Here is a 22,055-nt window from a genome sequence, read left to right on the forward strand (position 1 = left end):
CTGTGATGTGCCTCCATTTCCCCATCTGTAAAGTGGGTTTGTCAGAGCTCTAGCAGGTAGCTGTTTTTACCCATTTTATATGTGAGGAAACCAAGCACAGAGATTGCAGTCGACCCTGGGACAACACAGGTTTGAACCACGCAGGTCCACTTACACTCTGATTTTTTTCAATAGTACATAGGACAGTACTGCATGTTCCACAGTGTATCAAATCCTCCAGTGTGGATCCGTGGGTACAGAGGAACAAACCACGTCTATGGGGGGCCGCCTATAAGCTATATACTGATCTTTGACTATTTGGAGAGTCCGTGCCACCCACCCCACATTGTTCTCTTCAACAGTCAACATTATATTACTTAAAGCAATCTTGTAGTCTGAAATTAGCATTTTCAGTTAAAAAAAAATTTGGCCTCCACACCATTGTGTGTTTCAGATTTTGTTTCATTTTGTTTTCACAGTTCAGATAATAGTTCTTCTTGAGCTACTGGGTATACCAGCCAAATCCCTAAAGAATCCCTCAGACTCGACGTTTTCCTCAGGAAAGTGACAGAGCAGGTGCAGGACAGAGATGACAATAGCAGGATGGATGGGAAGACCTGATGAGGACTCTGGAGTTAATAAGTATAGTCATTTTCAACAGATAAAGTGAAGGAAGAAAGTACGGGCACGCACACATATCTGTAACTGTGGTTTGTCATTTCTCTGCCTAACATTCAGCTGATGAATTTAATGCAGGTCTTCACTCCATAGGCACGTACAGCACACCAGCCTTGTGCAGTGTACTGTTTGTTTGCTTTCTGGTTCTCTGTATACCAGGGTTTCACTGTGGTCCACTAAGTGTCCAACATGGATGTGATGTCATTGCCAAAAGCATTTTCCAAGAGAAATAGATCATTTTCTGGTGCTTGCAGAGAGAAATATGTATGTATATACACATACACACATATATATATATGTTGTGCATGTGTGTATATGGCTTAAGCTGATGTTCTCAGCTTTTTCTCACCCCCAGCACCTGGTAGTGACGCTGCCTCCCTGCACCAGTGGTCTTGGGAAATGACTCCACATCTGTGTTGGACACCTTGTCGACGTGACCTCAGGAGGGGAATCCAGTCCAGGGGGAAATGTCTTCCAGGTGGAGCTAGTGTGGAGTGGGAGAGGGCCCGAGTTGATTGGAATCTGCTCCAACCCTGGGGCTGGCAGCGGAGTGGACTGGGTACTTTCTCCCAGAGTCAAGGAGGAAAGAAAGGAGAGCATTGTGGGAGAAGCGCTGGACCCGCTCAGGGGAGCTGGACAGGTTACCTCAAGTCAGCTCCTCACACTTCAGCCCTGATCTTGGGCAGGATACTTATTTGTTCATTTTCTCATCTGTGAAATTAAAAAGTGGTATTAGATTACCTCGCAGTTGTCTCCCAACTCCTGCATTCTTAGTATTAATAAATTCAGTGTTGGTTCATCTTGGCTGTGGGGATAGAAAGTACAATGATCCTGTGATAAACTGACACATGTGATGTAGTAGTAAAAGCCAGTCGCTGAAGGGGCAGGAAACTGTTGCTGGGAGTGGGGAGAAGGGAGGAAAAGGTAGGACTTCAGAGAGTCGGTCCATTTACATTGGGCCTCGATGGATGGAAATGGTTGTGTCAAAGCAGAGGGTTCAGAAGCAGTGAGATTTTGCTGAACTTGGCATTATTTGTGGCAAGAAACTGATGCCGGAGCTTCAGAGGTCTCGTCAGGAGATGATGTATGAAAGGTAGGTTGGCTGTGCACTGAGGGGACTTCAGATGCCAGGCAAGGGAATTTATTATTTATTCTGTGCACAGTAGGGAGCCCCTGAAGGTTTGCTAGAAATGGGAGTGAAATATTCTCAGTCTCAGTTTTTGGAAATCTGATTAAAGTCTGTGAAGAGTGGATTAAAGTGAGCTAGGAAATCCTTCATGGTGCTCTTCATCTGTTACCTTTTACCCAAGTTCCGTTTTGGCATTTCTGTCGACCCTTCCAGAACTGTTTCCCTTTCTGTAACCAGCACTGACTTCAGAAATTCAAAAACATACTGTTCATGCTCATCTTCTTAGGTGAAACAAAGAGTTTTTCTCTCCTAAGTGCACACTGTCTCACCCTACCCCTGGCCAAGCCAAGTTGGCTATACCGTGAGCAAGGTTGGGGGGAAAAAAAAAGGCAAGAAAATCCAATGTTGCCTCATTTCTGTATCCATAGATACCTTAGATAGTTTAAAAAAATCAGGAAGAACTTTACCCCTCAGTGGTTGTCACAGTGATGTCACATGTTAACTGGGTTCTCCTAACTTTGGCTTAACACATTGAAAGCAAAGAACATTGTACAGCTCTTTCATTTGTGCCTGCAGTGCTTGCTTGGTTGAAGCTGCATTAACGGAACACAGGACAGACACTAAGACCAGTCTTTGGGGATCAGAGGGAGTCCTAGGGATTTGCTTAGAACCCATGAGGCCCCTGGGCCCAGCCTGTCAACTCTGGCTTTCATGTTTCCCTTTCTTTCTGCTGCAGCTTATTCTCCCACCCTGTTTAGCAAGCGCACGAAGAGGTAGTGTGTGTGTGCGCGCGTCCACCAAACAGCTTTCTCATCAGTGCTGCCAGCCCACCCTACAAACTCATAGCTGTCATGAGGCGATCTGATGCAAGCTTGCTACACGCCCAGCTAGTTGAGAGTTGAAAGCCCCTTCAGATCAGCTTGGCCCCATTACTCAGGCTTGCCAGTCATCAGCCACCTTGGTGTTAGATGTTAGGAGGCATTGCGAATGTTTCTTATTTCAGAATGTTTTAAGACACTTGTTAAACAGGATGCCAGATGTTTCGGCCCATTCTCATGCAGAGGGACGTTTGTTTACCTGATCATCTACAGGACCTCAGATTTCTGGTTAAAAACAAATTCTTCCAGATGATTTGCAGTTGACTCAACTCTGCCTAATTTTTTTTTTTATATAAAGACACCCAGATTGTCCTATCTTCCCTGTAAACTGTTTCAGAGCAGATGTAGTCGCCCTGATGCAACAGTGGACTAAACTAATTTCATTGATGCAAACATTGTTCAACAATTTCCAGTGCAACTTTGGAAACAGTGTTTCTGAACCTGTTTAATGATATTTTGAAATGCATCAATAAAATTGGCTTAGCCTGTGGCCTTTATTACATTATCTGTTCTCAGTTACATAGATTCTGTGTTTTATATCTGAACTGGCTCTAAGTAGCTCCCCGCCCCCCCAAAAAAAATCCCAGCTGAAGAATGTGGCTTATCCCTAACCCAATGAATATGATTTGGAAACACTTCAAGAATGCTATATCAGTGATTAAAATAATAAGAAATGCATTCGGGAGGATGGGCTGGCGTTTATATTTCTATTTTCACCTTCTTTCCTTTTACCTCCAGTTGCTCTTTAACTTCCACTCACCCCCAGTGCCACTGCTGTGACTTCACTACTAACTTCCAAGCTCTCTGCATTGAAATATAACAAAAAACATTAAATATGTTTGTGCTAATTATGATCTGCTAAAATCACAATTCAAGCTCTATCCTGAAGCTGCTTTTTAAAAATTTATTTCAGAAGCAGTATTTAAGTGATGACATGCAGTAATTTGTTCATTCTTCTGTCAGTATAATTTACAAGGCAGTGGCAGATAAACATAGCAATACAAGATTCATTTACGGTGACACAATGGCAGATACACAGAGCAGAACCCTGCCTCTGAGATAAAGTGGACTGAGTGACTTATGCAGTAATTAGGGGATAATTGTCATTAACCTCACAAACAGTAGTTTACCCATATTGTTTAAAAGGCTCCAGGATGCGTAATGACAAGGTAATCTGTCAAAGCGCTAGGGGGAAATATTAATAAGATTTGTGCAAGCCTGGATAGAAAATATGCAGAAAGCGGCCACATTAAGCTAATTGGTGGATGAATATACACTTGTAAAAGTGCTTCTAATGGCACGTTTGCTGCTCTCCAAATGACTACCGTTAATGTGGAGAAGTGGGCTGCTTCAAAAGTCAGGACTGCTGGGACAAGAGGGTATTAAGGCATGCAGACGCAGTTATTACCTTGTGCTCTAATGCACGCTTCCTCCTCCAGCCCTCGTCTAGTTTGGATTTCTGAGTTTTGGGTTATAGTGACATATGTTGATAACTTACTGTGATTATTTCGTTTTTGATCTCTCTTTCTTCGGTCAGCCACTGACCCCAAATCACCTCTACTTTGTGGCAAAGAAAATGCACAATAGCTACATTGATAGCGGCTTATAAATATATAGAAACGCAAGCTGATAACGCATACACGGGTTGATAATTATACACAAACGTGTGGGGCTGCCTTTTATAGGAACGCATTTAATCTGAGCCATCGAAGGAAAGTATATCCATCAACAGCCTCGTGTATGTGTTACAAGTAATAATGTGTTGTTCCCTGATGAATGCTACAGCAGGAAATTAATCTTTGTGTTCTGCTGCCGTTCTTACACCCGGAGAAGAACAAAGTTCAGTCACACACTCAGTCCTCAGTGTGTTTTACAGAACACCCTTCGTTAAGTGTTCAGGTCCTTTCTGCCCCTGCTCACTCACATCCTAATGAATATGCTGACGTTTCCTTTGGGTTGTTCAGTCAGCTTCAGTTGTGGAGTAGTTCGGAGTGTAATATGTGAAGTAGAATCAGCCATTCCAGCTTTGGAAGCTGGGATAACATACCAGTGTTGAGGATCCTGGTTGCATAGACAAACTTCAAAGATTGAAGGTTGTGGTCTTGAATTTGTTGACCGTTACCTAACGTAGAAAATCACCTTCATCCTGAAAGAAAGAAAAAAAAAATTGCTCCCATTTGTGCCGTTTATCAGACATTACAGGAAAGCGCATCAGGAAATGCCAGGGTCTTTGGCGTTTGTGTTCAGATGTGTAAAGCCCCAGCACAGACCCCTACATACACGGAAGCTTTCTACAAACTCAGTGGCGGAATACTGGTTCTGGAAAGAGGTAAACCAGGAGATGCAGAGCTCAAAGCATAGATGCGAGGAAGGGCTCTGGTGAGTGTTGTTTACTGCAAAGCACACAGATTTATAGCTGTCCGAGGACTCAGGCTTTATCTTTATGTTGGAGGGAGAAGAAAACAAGACCACTTGCAGGGTCCATCCCCCTCCTTCCTCCTGTTTCTACGGTTTTCTCTGAGGGTTTCAAACTGTTCCTTTGCTGTCCTGAACCATAAAATGATTTACCCGCTAGCATCTCCACGGTGATCACCTCCCAGTGAATAACTTGTGTCTTTTTATAAGGTTTAATTGAGAGGAGGGTCTTAAATACAAACAGTGCTGTTTTTTGGAACTGCAGAGATCACTGGAGAACTACAGAGATTTACTTACATAGATTCATAGAAATATAACATATTTTGGAATGGTTGAGCCTAAAATTACAGAATGTTCACAAACCCTACTGATGCGATTTTGGGGGTTGCCAAGAACTTACAGGAACTCCTTGAGCAGTTTCCCTAGATTTCAAGCAAAGTTTTCATTTGAACTGATCGGTATGTAAAATTGACCAGTAGTAAAAAATTCATCTGGCAGAATTAGTATTACCTCTAATCACATCGCTGATAAGAAGCATCAAGCATGCTCTATCCAGAATATAGGATAGTACAGTAACTCAATGAAGGCAGATTTCCAGTCATAAACACATATATTCTGAAAATAAACTGTATTTACACGAGGTTAAAAGGAAAGGTTGTAACCTAGGGTTTAAAACATTTTGATTAAAATGGCTTGTGTATCCTATCCAGATTCTAGGTGCAAATAGTCGAATAATGGAATCTGGGTTTAGTAAGGCTTCGAAAGTTTAGTAAGACTGTCTTATTTACACGTGAGAAAAGCAAATTTGGGCATTGGTGATTTGACAGTCACACAGCTGGTCACTGGCAAAACCAAATCTAGAATTCAGATGTCATTCACTTACGTTCTTTATTTTCCTCTAAGGTTGAATGGGAATAAGTTACATTAAGCACAATCTAAATTTGGAACTTTTGAGATACAGATTCTGTTGTAGCCTCTAAGTCTAGAGTCAGATATTCTGTGCTTCAGTTAAGGACTCACGGGTAATTTTATATTAAAGGTTAATATGCTAGGAATAGATATCAGCTGGATTTAAGATTTTCTGTTTTGAAACTTAGGAATCATTTAAGATGCTGTTATTAAATATTAAAATGTATTGTGACTTCAAAAGTTTCTCAGGTTTGATTTACAGTGGAGCTAGGTAATCTGAAAAATACTTTGGAATCTTTGAAGTGCATTTCTAGACATTGCAGAAGGTAATTTACCCCTCTGAAAATTTTTTGTATGGCCAAGCAAGGCACCTGCTTTATTTATTTGCAAACAAATGCCCATAGAGGAAATACATAGAGCTGGTTTTAAGCTAGACAAGCTAAAATTCCAGGGTACAGAGAATTCCTGACAGGCCTTTAATAGAGCTTAGCTGGAGTTTCTGTGATTAAATATGTTGTAACCCCAGAGTGTTCTATCATAGTCACAGGTTTTAAAATGAGAATGCTGTACAGACTGTTACTGAGGGAAAGAAGTGATAGTTCTCTATGAGTTATATATTCTTATCTGGTCCATAATCAAGAACATTCTATAACAAAGGGAATTTTTTATCAAAAGTCAAATAATATGTTTTAAAAATCACAAGAACCATTTAAAACGAGTGCCCTGGCACTTTGATGTTATCTTGGTTAGAGAGAGGATTGTTTGGGGAGGGTGGATAGTTCAATTTATCAATAATTTTTTTCTTTTAAAAGATACCTTTTTCACTGTGAAAAAACAGTTTCAAATACAGATCACAAAAATAATCGAACTTTATACATTGAAAATAGAGCCATACCTAAAAGTCACGTAAAATCACCATGTTGCTTTCTCCTTCTGCTCCCAGCTGCAGTGAAGGGCCTTGCTCTTCAAACATGCCTTAACTTGGTACTTCCTTTGCAAGTAATTTGAGATACCTCAGTTCAGTATACCACCATTGTTCATGATCGAGCATTTTGAATTCTATAAGACTGATTTATAATGAGGTTCATGCAGTGAGCTGGTAGTCTGTGTGCGTGTTTGTGTACACACATAAGTGTGGGACAAGTAACTTTAAAAGTCAATTTTTATGTGCAGATGGTATTTATAGAGAGGAGACCTCAGTGTTAACATGTCAGCTGGAAGGACTAATAAGATTCTCACCTTGACAGAAAATTCCTTAATGCAGGGTTTTCTGAGGTCTAGCATTCTAACCCGGTACAGAGTTCATTTCTCCTTGGGGGAAAAAATGAGGAATCTGAAAGATTATTTCAAACACGTTCTTTGTAATCTGGACATACTGAAGTTAGCACCAGCTTCCGTAGTCACAGCAAGCCAATAGATGCATAGAGAGAGAGAGAGAGAGAGCGCGCGCGCACGCACTGATGTTTACAAACTCGTTCCATGACAACAGCGGCCTTGGGTTGTCAAGGAAAGCGTATTTGTTTTCCAAAAGGGACGCTCATGTACGTAAATGTTAACAAAGTCCAGTCTTGATTTTTTTCTTTGGAAGGTTTTCTGTCTGTGACTCTCTCCCCGTTGATTCACTCTCTTGGGACACCTCTGTCCTAGCGGGGGAGGGGGGGGAGGAATCAAGAACGGACTAGACAGCATTGTATTTTGAAGATAAAGTGATGCTCTTGAGAAACTCCGCAAGATACAAATTTCCAAATCATGGAAATGGAGTCGGGTTTTCATTACCCAAAACAAATGTTGATTTTTTTTTATCAAGTCTAATTTGAACCATTTGGTGCAGTCGTGGTATAAAAGAGCATGCTTCATTCTGCCTACAGATTTCACAGTTGTTTCAGCTGGCCTGGAAATGTTAGCCTGAAACACTGCAAAAGCGCAATCACATAAAAGAGCTCTGTGTGCATAAAGAATAGTAGAACTTGGTTTACAGACACAACCAAACTGCTCCAGCGTATATTGTCTGTGCTGGTGGTGCCTCTTTCTCAGTCAGTGCCCTCCCAGAAATTTGTGCTTAAATGTAAATTTGCTAAAACAAAGAAGTGTGCCAAGTTATTTTCCCACATAATTTCAAGTGTTTCTCAGAAATTATCACAACATTGCTTAAAAAATTTCCCTAAGTACTTCCCAGAATCTATTATTGTAAGAATTTTTTTTTGTTTTACCATTTTTATTCCTGTCCCCTTCTTGCCTTATACACACACGCAAGCACACAGACACAGGAACTGTGACCCACGCACACTCAAGACTTCCAAGTCATATAAATCAGAGGGAAAAAAATATACTCTGACAAAAAAGGTGTGCAGGGCAGAAATGGCTCTGATGTAAGTGGAGAGCGCCCAGGCCAGTTAAACCTTGTGACTGAAGAGAAGAGGTTTGAAAGTGACTTGACTCTAGCCAATTTAACATGGAAGTATCTGCTTGTTACATGAGGACCCAGCTGAGTTCTCAAACAGGTAACCAGTGGAATGGGAGGGAAGAGGACGGAAAGTTTTATAACTTTTAAAAAAGTTTTGTCTTTAAAACTATAGGTAGTGCTTTCTGCCCTCCTGGTCAGCCCTGTCCAACCCTCAAGGGGTGTCCACGAGCTTTCCATTTGCAGCCCCACCTACTAAGTTGATGGAATGCCCCCGTTCATATCATCTGAGAAAATGATCTGAGCCCACCACTTGCTCCTGAGGTGACCCAGCAGTTCGGCAATGTATTTCCTAATCTCTGAGTCACATTCTGACCCATGTGCACCTAACCCAGAGGCCAGCACGAAGACAGGTGGCGTCACGCTAGGGTGAATTAACTGACTGCTCTTCATCAACTGCTTTCAAAGTGGTGGTGAAGACGTGTGCATGTGGTACATGCCAGCCCCGTACCAGTATTAGCTCCATAGAGCAGCAGCAGTCTCTGAATTTTTATGACTGTACACCCCTTTTGTAAAAATACATGCACTTCCACCTCAATATCTCTAAAGCTGTTTCTAAATTAGTAATATTACTATAAATTTGCACATAAAATATTAACCAAATGTTAGTAATATATTGTAAATTTACATATAAAATATTGGCCAAATATTAGTAATATATTACTATAAATTTACATATGAAATATTCATCAAAATTGTCTTTTCAGATGAAAAAGAAGTCGAAATTCTCATATTTACGCCCCAGGACACAGTGGATTGTTTTGTACCCACTACTGACAGGCGGCGTGTACGTTTTTCTGGACACAACAGAACGCAGGGAAAGTCCTGAGTGTGAGGTTCCATGCAGTTTTCATAGTTGAGGTATACTTTCCACACAAGAAAATCTACCAGTTTAAGTAGACAGTCTGCACAGTCATGTGAACAGCAGCGCAGTCACGGCTGAGCACATTTCCGTCGCCAGCAGCAGTTCCCTGCTGTTCTTTGCCGTCAGGCCCTCCCCTGCCCTCGGCCCCTGGCAGCCTCTGCTTTCCTTTCTCTTCTTAGTCTTACTTCTCTACAACGACTCCTGTGACTGGAGGGGGGGGGAGTGTCTGGAGTCTTTTAGGTCTGACTTCTTTCATACTTTTTGTTTAATTGAAGTATAGTCAGTTATGTTCCTTCATTCCTAAGGTGATGCTTTTATCAATAGTTTGTTCCATTGTATTGCCCGGTAGTATTCCATTGTGTAGATCTCACAATATTTGTTTATCCTTAAGACTTAAGTTTTTCCAGGTTTTCTAGATGTTTATGTTTCATATTTTGTGTAAGATTTAACTCAGCATTCATAGCTAAAGTTTAGCTGATAGAGGACCAAGCCGGACAGGCTTGAAATTTGGTAATTTCTATACTTTCTCCCCAGCTCCATTCCTCTTGCCTTGATACCTGAATTAATAGAAAGTTCCAATGGGAATCTGGTAATGAAAACAGGCTGCCAGGGTGGCTAGGACGGAATAATTTCTTAAGATAGCACACTGTGCAAATCTAGACATGAAATGAAAAAGTACATCTCATAAAGCTCTGATTTTGTTTTAGGTGGTCAGCATTTAATTAAAAGCTTTAAAATTATATCAAAGGGGAACTGTTTTTAGTTTTTAGCAAAACATTGTCGCATTTTTCCTTTAAAATGATGCCTTAAATTTGACAAGTAGTTCATGAAGAAGAGTTGAAAATGAAATGATTCTGCGCCTGTCTTTTAGAGTTAAAGTACTTGCTGATGTCTTAATGATCTACATACTGCTAGAGCAAATAGGCCCTAGATCTCTGCTGTGTTAAGGGGTCCCTCCCTCATTCCTGTGCTTGGAAAGAAAGGCAGTGTTTCTCTTCGTGCTTTGGCGTTGTGGCCTGCCACGAACAAAGATGGGTTCATCCTTGGACTGTGGATTCTCTGGCCTTGAGGTCACTTGACAATCTGTTAATCCCAAAACCTCTTATCTGGTCTCTCTTCCATCTCCTTACATCTTTTCCTTCTCTACTCTGCCTCTCCCCCAAGTAAGAAAAACCAGTTGGTCTCACTTGATTTTGATTTTTAAAACTATGAATCATATAAGATGCTTTGATTTGAAGAAAGGCTCAAATAAAACCATTGAAACCATGACAGTTGATCCTACTGCAAAAACTTTAGAAAGTCACTCTGCCCTATAGAACTTGGTGCCAGACTTCTACTGAGTGAATTTAATCACCAGTTCCAGCAAAATAATAGAAGGTAGTCTTTTCATTAAAATGCTTGGGTTTGAACATTTTAAGTGTTTTATACTTTCTCTGAACCCAGTAGAACTGGTTTATAAGTCTGGAGTACTTGGTGCTACTCATCTTTTAATTAATAGGACTGCCAGTTATTTTTAAGGGAAATCAATACTTATCATAATATCTTGCATTTCACTTAACAGGGTAAATCTTATTCTCATTGTGTAAATAACAATTCCCAATGTAAAGGGTTACACCTCACTGAACTCTGCTTACAAATGGGAAAACATCAAGTAACTGACTCACTGACCTCAGCATCGAATGGGAAGGAAAGAATTCATCTGCACTCAGATGTGATTTATCATTCATGCTCAAGACCAGCACCCCACGATGGGTTGGTCAGCAGTCAGGATGTTCACGGTAGCTTGACAGACTGAATTTTTGTTTCATTAATGTTTATTCTGTTACAGTAGCTCATTCTTTGAATGCTCTTAATCACTCTGGGAAATCACTCAGGACATGGTGAGAGGGCCTAGATTTTAGATCTGTACTTCAAGATCTGGGAGGAAGGATCAGTCAATTGACCCTCGTCAATCTTGAGCCAATCCTTTAAATAAGATAAAAATAAATTACTTTAAAAAGAAATGATCATGCCTTTAGTTGTTAACAGCAGTGTCACCTTGTCCTAAAGGTTTCCAAAGGGTTACTCTCGATTACTTGCAGACTGGTTTTAGGGGAAAAAAAAAAATAGCCCTCAGACTGACCCTAGTCCTTTCTGAGTAGCATACAGATCACTCATGAAATTCTTGCCTTAACAGAACAGTCTTAAGCCACTGTTCGACAATCACGGCACCAGATCATGCTTCTTTCTGTCACAAAGATCTTCAGGAAGAAAGAACCTGAAGATCTTTTTTTTTCCTTTGATGATTTCTAACTCCCTTCAACCAGTTTAACCGGAGGACATGCTCAAACTGATACTCAATCCTAGCACTGAGCTTCCAGTCTCATTCTGTTGCATTAGAAAGTCAACTTTGTGTCTTGCTGCAGTTTCTCTGTGAATGTGATGGTGTTAGGTCATCTTGATGAAGGAAGGCTTCTTGGGAAAGAACTTTGGTGGCATTTCACATTGCTGGGATTCAGAGGGTACCAATGTACGTAATGTAGGTATTTGTCCTGTTCCCAAGCACATTTGTTTACAAAAATGTTTGTTGTCCTTCTATGTAAATGTAAACAGAAGCTTCTGTTACCATTATCAGTGAGGCTTCTCTGTCATCTTTCAGGCTGCCAGCGAGGTTCTAAATCTTGCTTATCTGGACCTCTTCCACCAGAAGTAAGTGATTTAACCTAATAATCTCCATTTTAGTGGAGACAGCTACGCAGGACTGAAAAAGAGCCTGAAAGGCAGTGGTTTTAGAAATAGCAGGCACAGTGGCGGGCCCGGAGAAAAGAGAAAGTATATGGGACTGCTGTGTACTGTCGAGGGGGATGGACAGGAGATGCCTCGGGTGGGTTTGATCAGCTGCTGTGGTGTCTCGGGCCTCCTTTAACACCAGAGGCTTCCAGCTCTGTCAGTACACAACCGACATGGAGACTTAGGTGCAGGCGACCTGGGAGGAACCTGAGGAAGAAATGGCTGGATATGACTCAGACTGGTTTCCTTAGTGAAAGGCTCCACAAAGGAACAAACAAGAGAGTGGATGTGATGGTAAAAGAATGGTGTAGAAAAGGACACTGCAGTGCTCTAGAGACCAGCCTTCCTCAGGAGACGTCCTGCTCCTTGTCACAGACTCAGTGAGCCCCCCGGGAGATGGCATCATGCAGGACAATCAGGACACTCAGTGAACTTGGAGTCAGAATTCTGGGTTCAAGTCCTGAACCCCAGGTTAGCATCTTAGCAACCTGACGCCATCTCCCCTTTCTCCACCAGCCATGTCTCATCTGTTAAATGCATGCTGAACTCTGGGAGCTGTTGTGAGGTTCAAATGAGATAACTTGTACAAAATCACAATTGATGTCTCTACTTATGTATAATCCTAACACTCTATTTCCCTATTCCAAAAAAGGATGTAACAGAGACCAGTTGCTATAAGCAACACTTTAAGAAATGGCTACTGCAGGATTCCAGGATCATCTGGAGTCCCCAAGCACACACATCATTATATGACAGTTCTGAACAGAGAGCTGCATAAAAGTATTGGATCTGAAGGCTAATTTTATCTACAGATGAGGGAGGAACATCTGTGTTGGGCAGTTTACGTAAGACTAGACGCCTATACATATATTGAATGATAGAATGCTAGGAACAAGCCTTATAAGGAATAGCCTATAACCAGTAGAGCTTTTTTTTTTTAAGTAATTTAAATTTAAATTTGTAAATTTAAATTTGATACTTGTAAAGACAAGTAGTGCCTTATTACCATATTAGTTGTCATGATTCAGACGACACACGTCTGGTCCGCAGAGAATTTCATATCGAAGGCTGAGTACAGAACTGTCTACGAGAGAGAATTCTCCATTGCAGAAACAATAGTTTCCTTTAGCCTGCTTCCCCTAACGTAGTGTGTCACAGACACATAGTAGAGTCGGTGAAACCAAGAAATGAGGATTGATACCGTGCTACTAACTACTCTAGAGACTCTATTCAAATTTTGCCAGCTTTCCTGCTAATGTTCTTTTTCTGGTCTGGAATCCTTGTAATCTCACGTTACATTTATTTGTCCTGTCATCTCGGTATCCTCCAATCTGTGACTGTTCTTTGGTTTCTGTGGGGTTTTTAAGTCTTCCCTGACCTTTAACACTTCAAAGAATTACTTGCAACTACTTTGTGAAATGCCCTTTAATTTCAGTTTATCTGATGTGTTCTCATAATTAGACGGAGGTTATACATTTTTGAGCAAGAATGCCGCAGAAGCGGAGATGGGCCCTCCTCATGAGGTACACGATGGTCTTTACCACTGGTGATGTTCACTTTGATAACTTGGTTAAGGTGTGGTGTCTGCTAGGATTCTCCACTATACTGTTATGATTTTCTTCTTCGTAATAATAAGGTTCTTGTTTTGTTTTTTAAGATTTCATGCTTTCTCAAATTGACAGCCAAAGGCTGGAGCAAGTGCTGTTCACAGAGGGCTCCAAGCGTACTGTCCTGGTGGGAAGCAGCTGTGCCCTAGAAAATGATGGAGTCATTATCTACGTGTTTGAATAGATTCCTCTCATTCCGAACTGAAATGGATTGCCTGACATTACATTGCAGGATTTTTAAGTCCTACCTCCAGGCGTATCTCATAGTTACTAGCAAAAATGAAAGTGTGAAATGCTTTTTAATGTATATTTAACAACACATAGTCTGGTGATTACTGATGTGTATTCTCTGCGGACTCCCTCTGCTATCAAGAGGAGGATGTTAAGAGACAACATTTTTACACATTTATTCTATCTAAACTCATCACATGTTTACTTTCTACATATCTATATAACTGTCATTTATAACAAGATCATAAAAAGTCAACTACTCTAAGTCTAACTCAAACTTTGAATCCTAGATTACAATTTTCAGAAAAAGGACAATACTGTTTTTCCTTACACTATTATGGAATTGCCTCCTGTTAAATGACACTAAAATGTAGCCCTTAAAAAGGGAAAAAAAAATTTAGCTTAGCAGTTCGAGTATGGGGGTGGGTAATACTACTTTATTCATCTTTTTGATTCAGAAATTCACTTAATAGCTCCTATTTAAAGGAAGTTTCATCATTGAATCCAGTGTCATGTCTGCTTGTGTTGAAGAAGTAAAATTCGAAAAATGTACTTAATTCCTTACTATGGTGTCACTATTTGATAAGGATTAAGGTACCTTTTTTTTTTGCATTTATACTGGGTTTGCACAGCGAGATCTCACGTCTTGTACTAATAAGTGCTGAATAGTCGCGTTGTCTATAGACCGTTGTTGTCAAAGTAGCAGTAGCCTAGGCGTCTTAGATCACAGAGCCCAGTGGTCTACATTTTGTTTGCTTTGAGATTATTAAACTCAATCTGTTTCTCTAACTGTGACTCTAATGACTACATTTGCATGGCAGAAAAGTGTGCTTTGTGGGTCGACTTTTATTAACAGTGCTTGCATGTTGTTTTCTGCTCTCGCTCCCGTTTCACAAGCAGACGGAGCACCTTCGGTTGCACTGACTAGTTACGCACAATCAATAAGGTTTTGTGTTTGTCTTTGTTGTTTCTCTGATGTGGCCTCTAGGATGCTGCCGGCAAGGTGCTGGACCGCTGGGCCATCATGTCTCGAGAAGAGGAAATCATCACCCTGCAGCAGTTTCTGCGGTTTGGAGAAACCAAATCCATTGTGGAGCTGATGGCGATTCAGGAGAAAGAAGGGCAGGCCGTAGCTGTACCGTCCTCAAAGACAGACTCAGACATCAGGACTTTCATTGAGAGCAATAATCGCACCAGGAGCCCCAGCCTCCTTGCTCATCTGGAGAACAGCAACCCTTCCAGCATTCACCACTTCGAAAACATCCCCAACAGCCTCGCGTTTCTGCTTCCATTCCAGTACATAAACCCCGTTTCAGCCCCACTGCTAGGACTGCCTCCAAACGGGCTACTGTTAGAGCAACCAGGACTCAGGCTGCGGGAACCCAGCCTGTCAACCCAGAACGAATATAATGAGAGCAGTGAGTCTGAGGTCTCTCCCACGCCTTACAAGAACGACCAGACACCGAACAGAAACGCCCTGACCAGCATTACGAACGTGGAGCCCAAAACCGAGCCAGCTTGCGTGTCCCCCATTCAGAATTCCACCCCAGTCAGTGATCTGACCAAAACGGAGCACCCGAAGAGCTCATTCCGGATCCACCGGATGAGGAGGATGGGGTCAGCCTCTAGGAAGGGAAGAGTGTTCTGTAACGCATGCGGGAAGACGTTCTACGACAAAGGTACCCTCAAAATCCATTACAACGCCGTTCACCTGAAGATCAAACACCGGTGCACCATCGAAGGTTGCAACATGGTCTTCAGCTCCCTCCGGAGCCGTAACCGCCACAGCGCGAACCCCAACCCTCGCCTTCACATGCCTATGCTAAGGAATAACCGAGACAAAGATTTAATTCGGGCCACGTCAGGGGCTGCCACCCCCGTCATAGCAAGTACAAAGTCGAATCTCACACTCACAAGCCCCGGCCGGCCCCCAATGGGTTTTACCACTCCCCCACTCGACCCTGTCTTACAGAATCCGCTCCCTAGCCAGCTGGTGTTTTCTGGGCTAAAGACTGTCCAGCCAGTTCCTCCATTCTATAGAAGTTTACTCACGCCGGGGGAAATGGTGAGTCCCCCAACCTCCCTCCCGACCAGCCCCATCATCCCAACCAGTGGGCCCATGGAGCAGCACCCCCCACCACCCTCTGAGCCAGCAGCGCCAGTCGTGATGATGGCCACTCATGAGCCCAGTGCCGACCTGGCGCCCAAGAAGAAGCCCAGGAAGTCCAGCATGCCTGTGAAGATCGAGAAGGAAATTATCGATACCGCCGACGAGTTTGACGATGAAGACGATGACCCCACCGACGGCGGCGCTGTGGTCAACGACGTGAGCCATGACAATCACTGCCACTCCCAGGAGGAGATGAGTCCGGGCCTGTCTGTGAAGGACTTTTCTAAGCACAGCAGAACCCGGTGCATTTCAAGGACTGAAATAAGAAGGGCTGACAGCATGACTTCTGAGGACCAAGAACCCGAGCGGGACTATGAGAACGAGTCTGAGTCTTCAGAGCCCAAGCTCGGGGAGGAATCCATGGAAGGGGACGAGCACCTGCACGGTGAGGTGAGCGACAAAGTCCTGATGAACAGCGAGAGGCCAGATGAGAACCACAGTGAGCCCTCGCACCAGGATGTCATCAAGGTGAAGGAGGAGTTCACGGATCCCACCTACGACATGTTCTACATGAGCCAGTACGGGCTGTACAACGGCGGGGGGCCCGGCATGGCAGCCCTGCATGAGAGTTTCACGTCATCTCTGAACTATGGCAGCCCTCAGAAGTTCTCCCCAGAAGGTGACCTGTGTTCTAGCCCAGACCCCAAAATCTGTTATGTGTGCAAGAAGAGTTTCAAAAGCTCCTACAGCGTGAAGCTTCACTACCGGAACGTTCACTTAAAAGAGATGCACGTCTGCACGGTGGCCGGCTGCAACGCTGCCTTCCCCTCTCGCCGGAGCAGAGACAGGTCAGTAAATCTCCATTGGCTGCTCTTGCGGGGGTGGAGGGTGCCGGTCATGTTGGCCTTTAAACGTTAAACAATGCAACCTAGATGTTTTTGATGCACTGTAGAGATTGTCCACAGTGACCACGTGATACCCCAGCTGCCATGCTCGTGAGGGATTGTTGCAGTTGGTGCTTGTTATGATTAAGCATGCAGACTCATATGCCATCTTACCCAGTAATGCACGCCATTTTTCTCTGTGCTCTGTGTATGTGTGTGTATTTCCATGCATCTAGGTGTGAATAAGTTAACTGTACACAGTTCCCTGCTTCCCCGTGAACCTTCACTTAGAAGCCGCAGCTTCTGTATATATATTTTTCTGCTTTGCCTTGTGGCTTTTTAATTAAATCAATATATTATCTTCATACACACATATTTATCCAATATAGAAACAGAAATTTACGGATGGAAAGAACCATAGGTCCAGGACATCGAGACAGCCTGCATCTCCGTAGGTATAACCAGAAATGTTATCGTTCTTACATGAGTATTTAGTGTGTCCTTGAATTCTTTAAGGGTTGTAAAAATATTGCAAGAAAATGGGACCCAAGTAATTGTTGGTATGGGGAAATGTGATGGCAATGTGGGTTACTTGTATTTTAACTTCACTGTGTCTTTGGGCACGTCTCTAAAATATAGTCTGTTGTGGGAATTATGCATGGAAGGGGAGGTGTGCGTATACTTTGAGGATCAGTTAGAATATATTATGTCCAGCCTTCAGATGACATCACACCTTAGCTATGTAGCTGTAGCTCTGAAACAGTTGGGCTTAAACAGAAGCAGCTGGTTTTAAACTTACAATGTTCTTTTTCAGTCTTAAAGAAAATGTAATATAAATGGAATGTGTCAAGGTGGTCAATGGTGGGGTAACACGGTTGTCCTAACCTTGTGGAGATAAGCTTGTGAGCAGATCATTCTACATGATACACCAGTCCGCCTAGAGTGAGTGCTTCCCATTCTATCAAATACGGTTTTTTGGTTTTACACTGTTTTTTAAAAAGATTTTTGGAGAAACTTTTTTTACACTGTAAAAAAAAAACCCAATATATATAGAAGAAACAAAATTAACTAGTTTCCAAGTAGCCATCACCCAAATTCTAGTGTTTACCAGTTGGGTGGAGTTCTTTGACAAAGTAACGTGTAATAGAAGTGCACCAAAACCATAGTGCTCTGCCTGTAGAATGCTCAGTTTTCCCTTCATATTTAAAAGATTAATCCTTTTAAACATAAAAGTTAAAAATACATATATTTTCCTTTCTGCTAAAATACAAGGGGCCTAATGCATGAAAAGCAAAATCTCAGAAAAAAACTTAGTGGCTTTCTCTACACAATTGAAAACATACTTTGGAGAGAAGTCTTCTCTTAAAAATTACCCCCACTCTCCCCTCCAACCCCTTTACCTTGTTCTGTAAAGCTGTTTCATAGTCACCAAGTTATCACTGACAATCCCAGAATACGGCAGATAAGATAGCTATACTTTGAATCATAAAACAATACTGTACTCAACTCCCCACAACCAAGTTTGGGAGTAATATTCATTCTTTTAAATTTGAAATAGTGCACTTGTGATAATGAGGTTAATGCATTGGCTTTTTTTTTTTAAACAAAAATAAGACTCATGGAAAGCTGCATAAAATATTTATGGAAATGGAGCGTTTGAAGACAAGCCAAAATTTAAACTTATTTGCATGAATTTCTACCACAGTTCTAGTCAGTTTGCTGAAAACACTGCAAGTCGTAACACTGGAATAAAGGTCCCTGGGACCACAGGCTGCAACACGCGAAGCTGGGTGATTGCATTTCTGTCAAGCCACCAGAAAATGCAAGCGCAGGTGTTGTCAGGTCCTAATGTGTAAGGAGGTGCTGGTGATAGGGTGCTGTGTCCGAGGAAAAAGATTTATTGATAGTTGGAGATGATTTCAATCTCTAACTTTATTCCCAGTGTTGGGAATTTTGTGGGGGACCAGCCAGAGAGAAGGTTAGGCCAGTGTCCCGGGTGACTACGATACAGGATGTTCTAGGTGGGAAGTATAACAGATACTCTCCCTTGTGTGCTGGGTCACACAGGAGATTACAAACCTCAGAAGACAAGTGATGGCATTTCAGATGGGTGACATAGCACATCACGCCTAATCTTCTTCATGCTGGGGTTTTGTTGTGTACAGTAAAACAAACTGAAAAAAAACTGTACAAGAAAGGGTTTTTGATTCCCACTTGAAATGCTGCTTTTTAAGAATACTCAAGTCTTTTGACCTCGGGTTAAAAGCTTAGAAGGAAAAAGTCAAAGTAGCAAGAGTTTTTGTCTGTGACTCGAGTTACCATCTAAGTATAGCACAGCTACCTCCGCGTAACCAGAAACAGTGATGCCGATGGGGTACCAGCCTCTTTCTGCATCTCAGGAAACACAACTGTACTATAATTATACTCCTGTTTCAGCCCTTTATTGTCATTTCATTAGCTGATGTCAACCTGTAATTTAATCTCCTCATTCACAAAGCCCCTTGCATCTCATCTCTGATCCACCCAGTGGACTTGTCCTCCCAGTGGACTTATCCTCCCCTTTCTCTTCACTTTTACTGGATCAGTCATGAGAACGCCAGGAATTTTGTGTCCCTGCCTCTTCCTCTTCAGTTCCCTGTGAAGCTAGGACAGGTTTTCTTACTTTTCCCTGAGCCAGCATACCCTCCTGGACAGAAGCCCCCTTTGCCTTTACTTTCGCTGCCCTGAGGCCCATTTCTCTCCTCTCCCCAGAGTGTCAGTTCATCCACTCTGGACTCCACAGCATCTTCCTTGTGCAAATAAAGCATTCGAGGGCATTCTGAGTAGGAGCCGAAGGACGCAAGCCTACGGGGTTGCTGGGGCACCTGTGATAAAGCTAACAGAATGACCCTCGTCCTATGACAGTGAGAGCAGCCTTCTTGTCCTGGGGCTCAACACCCACAGGAATGAGACTCAGGTCTTCCTGGGCTTCTTCCAAGATGACGCTACAGGAGGGCATTGCATTTTCTGTCTCAGGTAGGCAACTAGAACAATGAAGGAAGAAAGCCGTGGAACGCTGTTTTAGATTGGGCACTTAGCGGAGATTTCTGGGTCTTTGCTTATGGTCTTTCTAGGATTTATAAGATCAGGTTGAAGGCTTTTAGAAAAGCAAGAGATGTTCTTTGTCTAAAGTCACGAAAAGGGAGATGAGAGACAAAGTGGGGCACAGGCAGAGCTGGTGAGGGCGGAGGAGTCTGCACGCGGGGTCAGAGGTATTACCATGCTTTTCTGTGCAGTCTTGAATGGCTGTGACGTTAATAAATTCAAAAGCAGAGAAGACCATTCCTAACACTAATGACAAAGAACAAGCTAACGTACACGAACTCCAATTCATCTGGTCATTAGGAGGCTATAAGAATAATTCTTATTCCAAGTTACAGAAGTAAAGTGTAAGTTACTTTCCCTGTGAAGAACTACAGTACCGTAAGGTGGTGGCTAATGTGTTTTCGTGTATCCGGACAACAGTGTGTGCAGTGCTACGCCTGCCAGTCTCTAAACACCCTTACTTCTTTCTTGTTTGTCCCTTGATTTTCCTGCTATAAAGGGGCTGCTCTGTCAGGGAACAGGAAGCTGGCCCTCTGTTTTGAAGTACATATATGAAAATACTCCTGGGAGGAAGAAATTCTAAGGAACTGGCCTAGAACCTACAGTCTTCACAAAGGGCATCTTCTTGAAGACAGTGTCATAGAATTAGCTGGACCTGGTTTACCTTTGGTCATTTCTCATCTTCTGCCTTGAATTTTGATCCCCAGGAGGACTGAGTGGCTGTGGATCACCCATATATAAGGGAGGCCCATTTATAAATTACAGTTGGTTTTTATTCAGGGGGAAAAACTTCTGTCCTTTTCCCTAAAATTCCTTATCATTGGCTAATATATTAAAACTCTATTTATATCTGCTTTAATGATTGGCAGTTTTAAAACTCCCTTCATTACAATGAAGACTTTGTTCACAGAAACTAGATGATCTGCATTGAAAGAAATATTTATGTCTTTGTTTTTCATCTTACGTGAGTTACACCATCTTCGTTCCTCACTTCCTCTGAGAATAGGGGCCCCTGATGGCCAAAGTTTGTCTTAAATGTTATCGGAAAGGTAAGCTTGTATGTTAGAGCTTTGAGGTGCAGGCAAGGTGATTAAGCCCATCGAATAAATTTTAAAACCAAATAATATTTGCTTAGTGTGATTTATAAGTAAATAAGAGGCAACCATTGGTGCCAAGTGTGAACCTTCTCTTTGATTGCTAGTTAAATCCATCCAGACTTAACATGTAAACTTCTTGATTTGTATGGAGAAAGACATCTGTATTTGGTTTATTAAAACCTGCTGATGTCTCCAGAACTAAATTTGTTCCTATACAGGCCTCTGGGTAGCTGTAGCTAAAAAGCAGAGACATATAGTTTTTGCTTGTCTGATTACCTGATTGCTCCTGCCCTGTACAGGTGTGCAGGAATAAATTAACATGAGCTCCCTCCTCCCTCTGATGAGCCACTGCATACATTAACAACAGAGGTGAAGACGTGAAAACATGCTACCTGCCTCGTGTTAACACCTTCTTAGCAGCAACATCCATTTTTTCCATCATTCTCTATGTTTGGAAACTTAGAACTTTTCTAAAGAGAGATTTTCAATAATCCACATGGTTTCACCAGGCAATACCTCTAAGAAATGATCCACTTAGCACCAGTTTAGGGTAACTATTAGCATATTTGCCCTAATATAATTAGCTGTCAAATACAGTGTTAATCCTCTCCAGGTACAGACAGAGAGCATTCTAAGGCATCGGCCATTTCATTTCCTATATTTTTGCCAATCAGTTTCTCCTTTTCCAAAATTCTTTTAAAAAGTGAAGTTGTGCAGGTCCTCTGACTTTTAAAGGAAGAGATTTTTTTCCCCCCGTTACTCTATTTGGTTTCACAGTACGGCTGGCAGATCAATAGGTCTTTTGTACTTATCTCCATTACTTTCCATCAAAGGCAAACAAACAAAATAAATCCCCCTTCTGAGTAATTGCGAGTTGTGCCCTCCTCAAGCGAAACTTTGGTAGTAAGATAAACTTCGGTGTCATCCCTGTCTCTGGGGTTCCTTTTATATACTGGGAG

The 22,055-nt window shown here is 42.1% G+C and overlaps 1 protein-coding gene and 1 long non-coding RNA gene across 23 annotated transcripts in view; one reads left to right on the forward strand and one right to left on the reverse strand.

The window, feature by feature from the left end:
* BNC2 (basonuclin zinc finger protein 2) overlaps positions 1-22,055 on the forward strand; it is a 403,534-nt gene that overhangs the window by 367,896 nt on the left and 13,583 nt on the right. For 13 of the 17 annotated variants that reach the window (XM_072959373.1, XM_031676985.2, XM_031676990.2 and 10 more), the window contains 2 exons: positions 14,910-16,879; positions 17,305-17,370. In XM_072959373.1, coding sequence (XP_072815474.1) covers positions 14,910-16,879; positions 17,305-17,370 — 2,036 coding nt within the window. The remainder of the gene's footprint in view (positions 1-14,909; positions 16,880-17,304; positions 17,371-22,055) is intronic. The other 4 variants (XM_072959379.1, XM_072959370.1, XM_072959369.1 and 1 more) reach the window with 1 other exon arrangement.
* Positions 1-22,055, reverse strand: part of LOC116280210 (uncharacterized) — a 104,431-nt gene that overhangs the window by 16,534 nt on the left and 65,842 nt on the right. For 4 of the 6 annotated variants that reach the window (XR_012071919.1, XR_012071923.1, XR_012071921.1 and 1 more), the window contains 3 exons: positions 4,712-4,810; positions 3,397-3,468; positions 1,303-1,368 (listed from right to left, as the gene is read on the reverse strand). This is a non-coding gene — a long non-coding RNA (uncharacterized lncRNA). The remainder of the gene's footprint in view (positions 1-1,302; positions 1,369-3,396; positions 3,469-4,711; positions 4,811-22,055) is intronic. The other 2 variants (XR_012071920.1, XR_012071922.1) reach the window with 2 other exon arrangements.

The sequence above is a fragment of the Vicugna pacos genome, chromosome 4 (assembly GCF_048564905.1).
Source record: "Vicugna pacos chromosome 4, VicPac4, whole genome shotgun sequence".
In the NCBI taxonomy this organism is placed as follows: Eukaryota; Metazoa; Chordata; class Mammalia; order Artiodactyla; family Camelidae; genus Vicugna; species Vicugna pacos.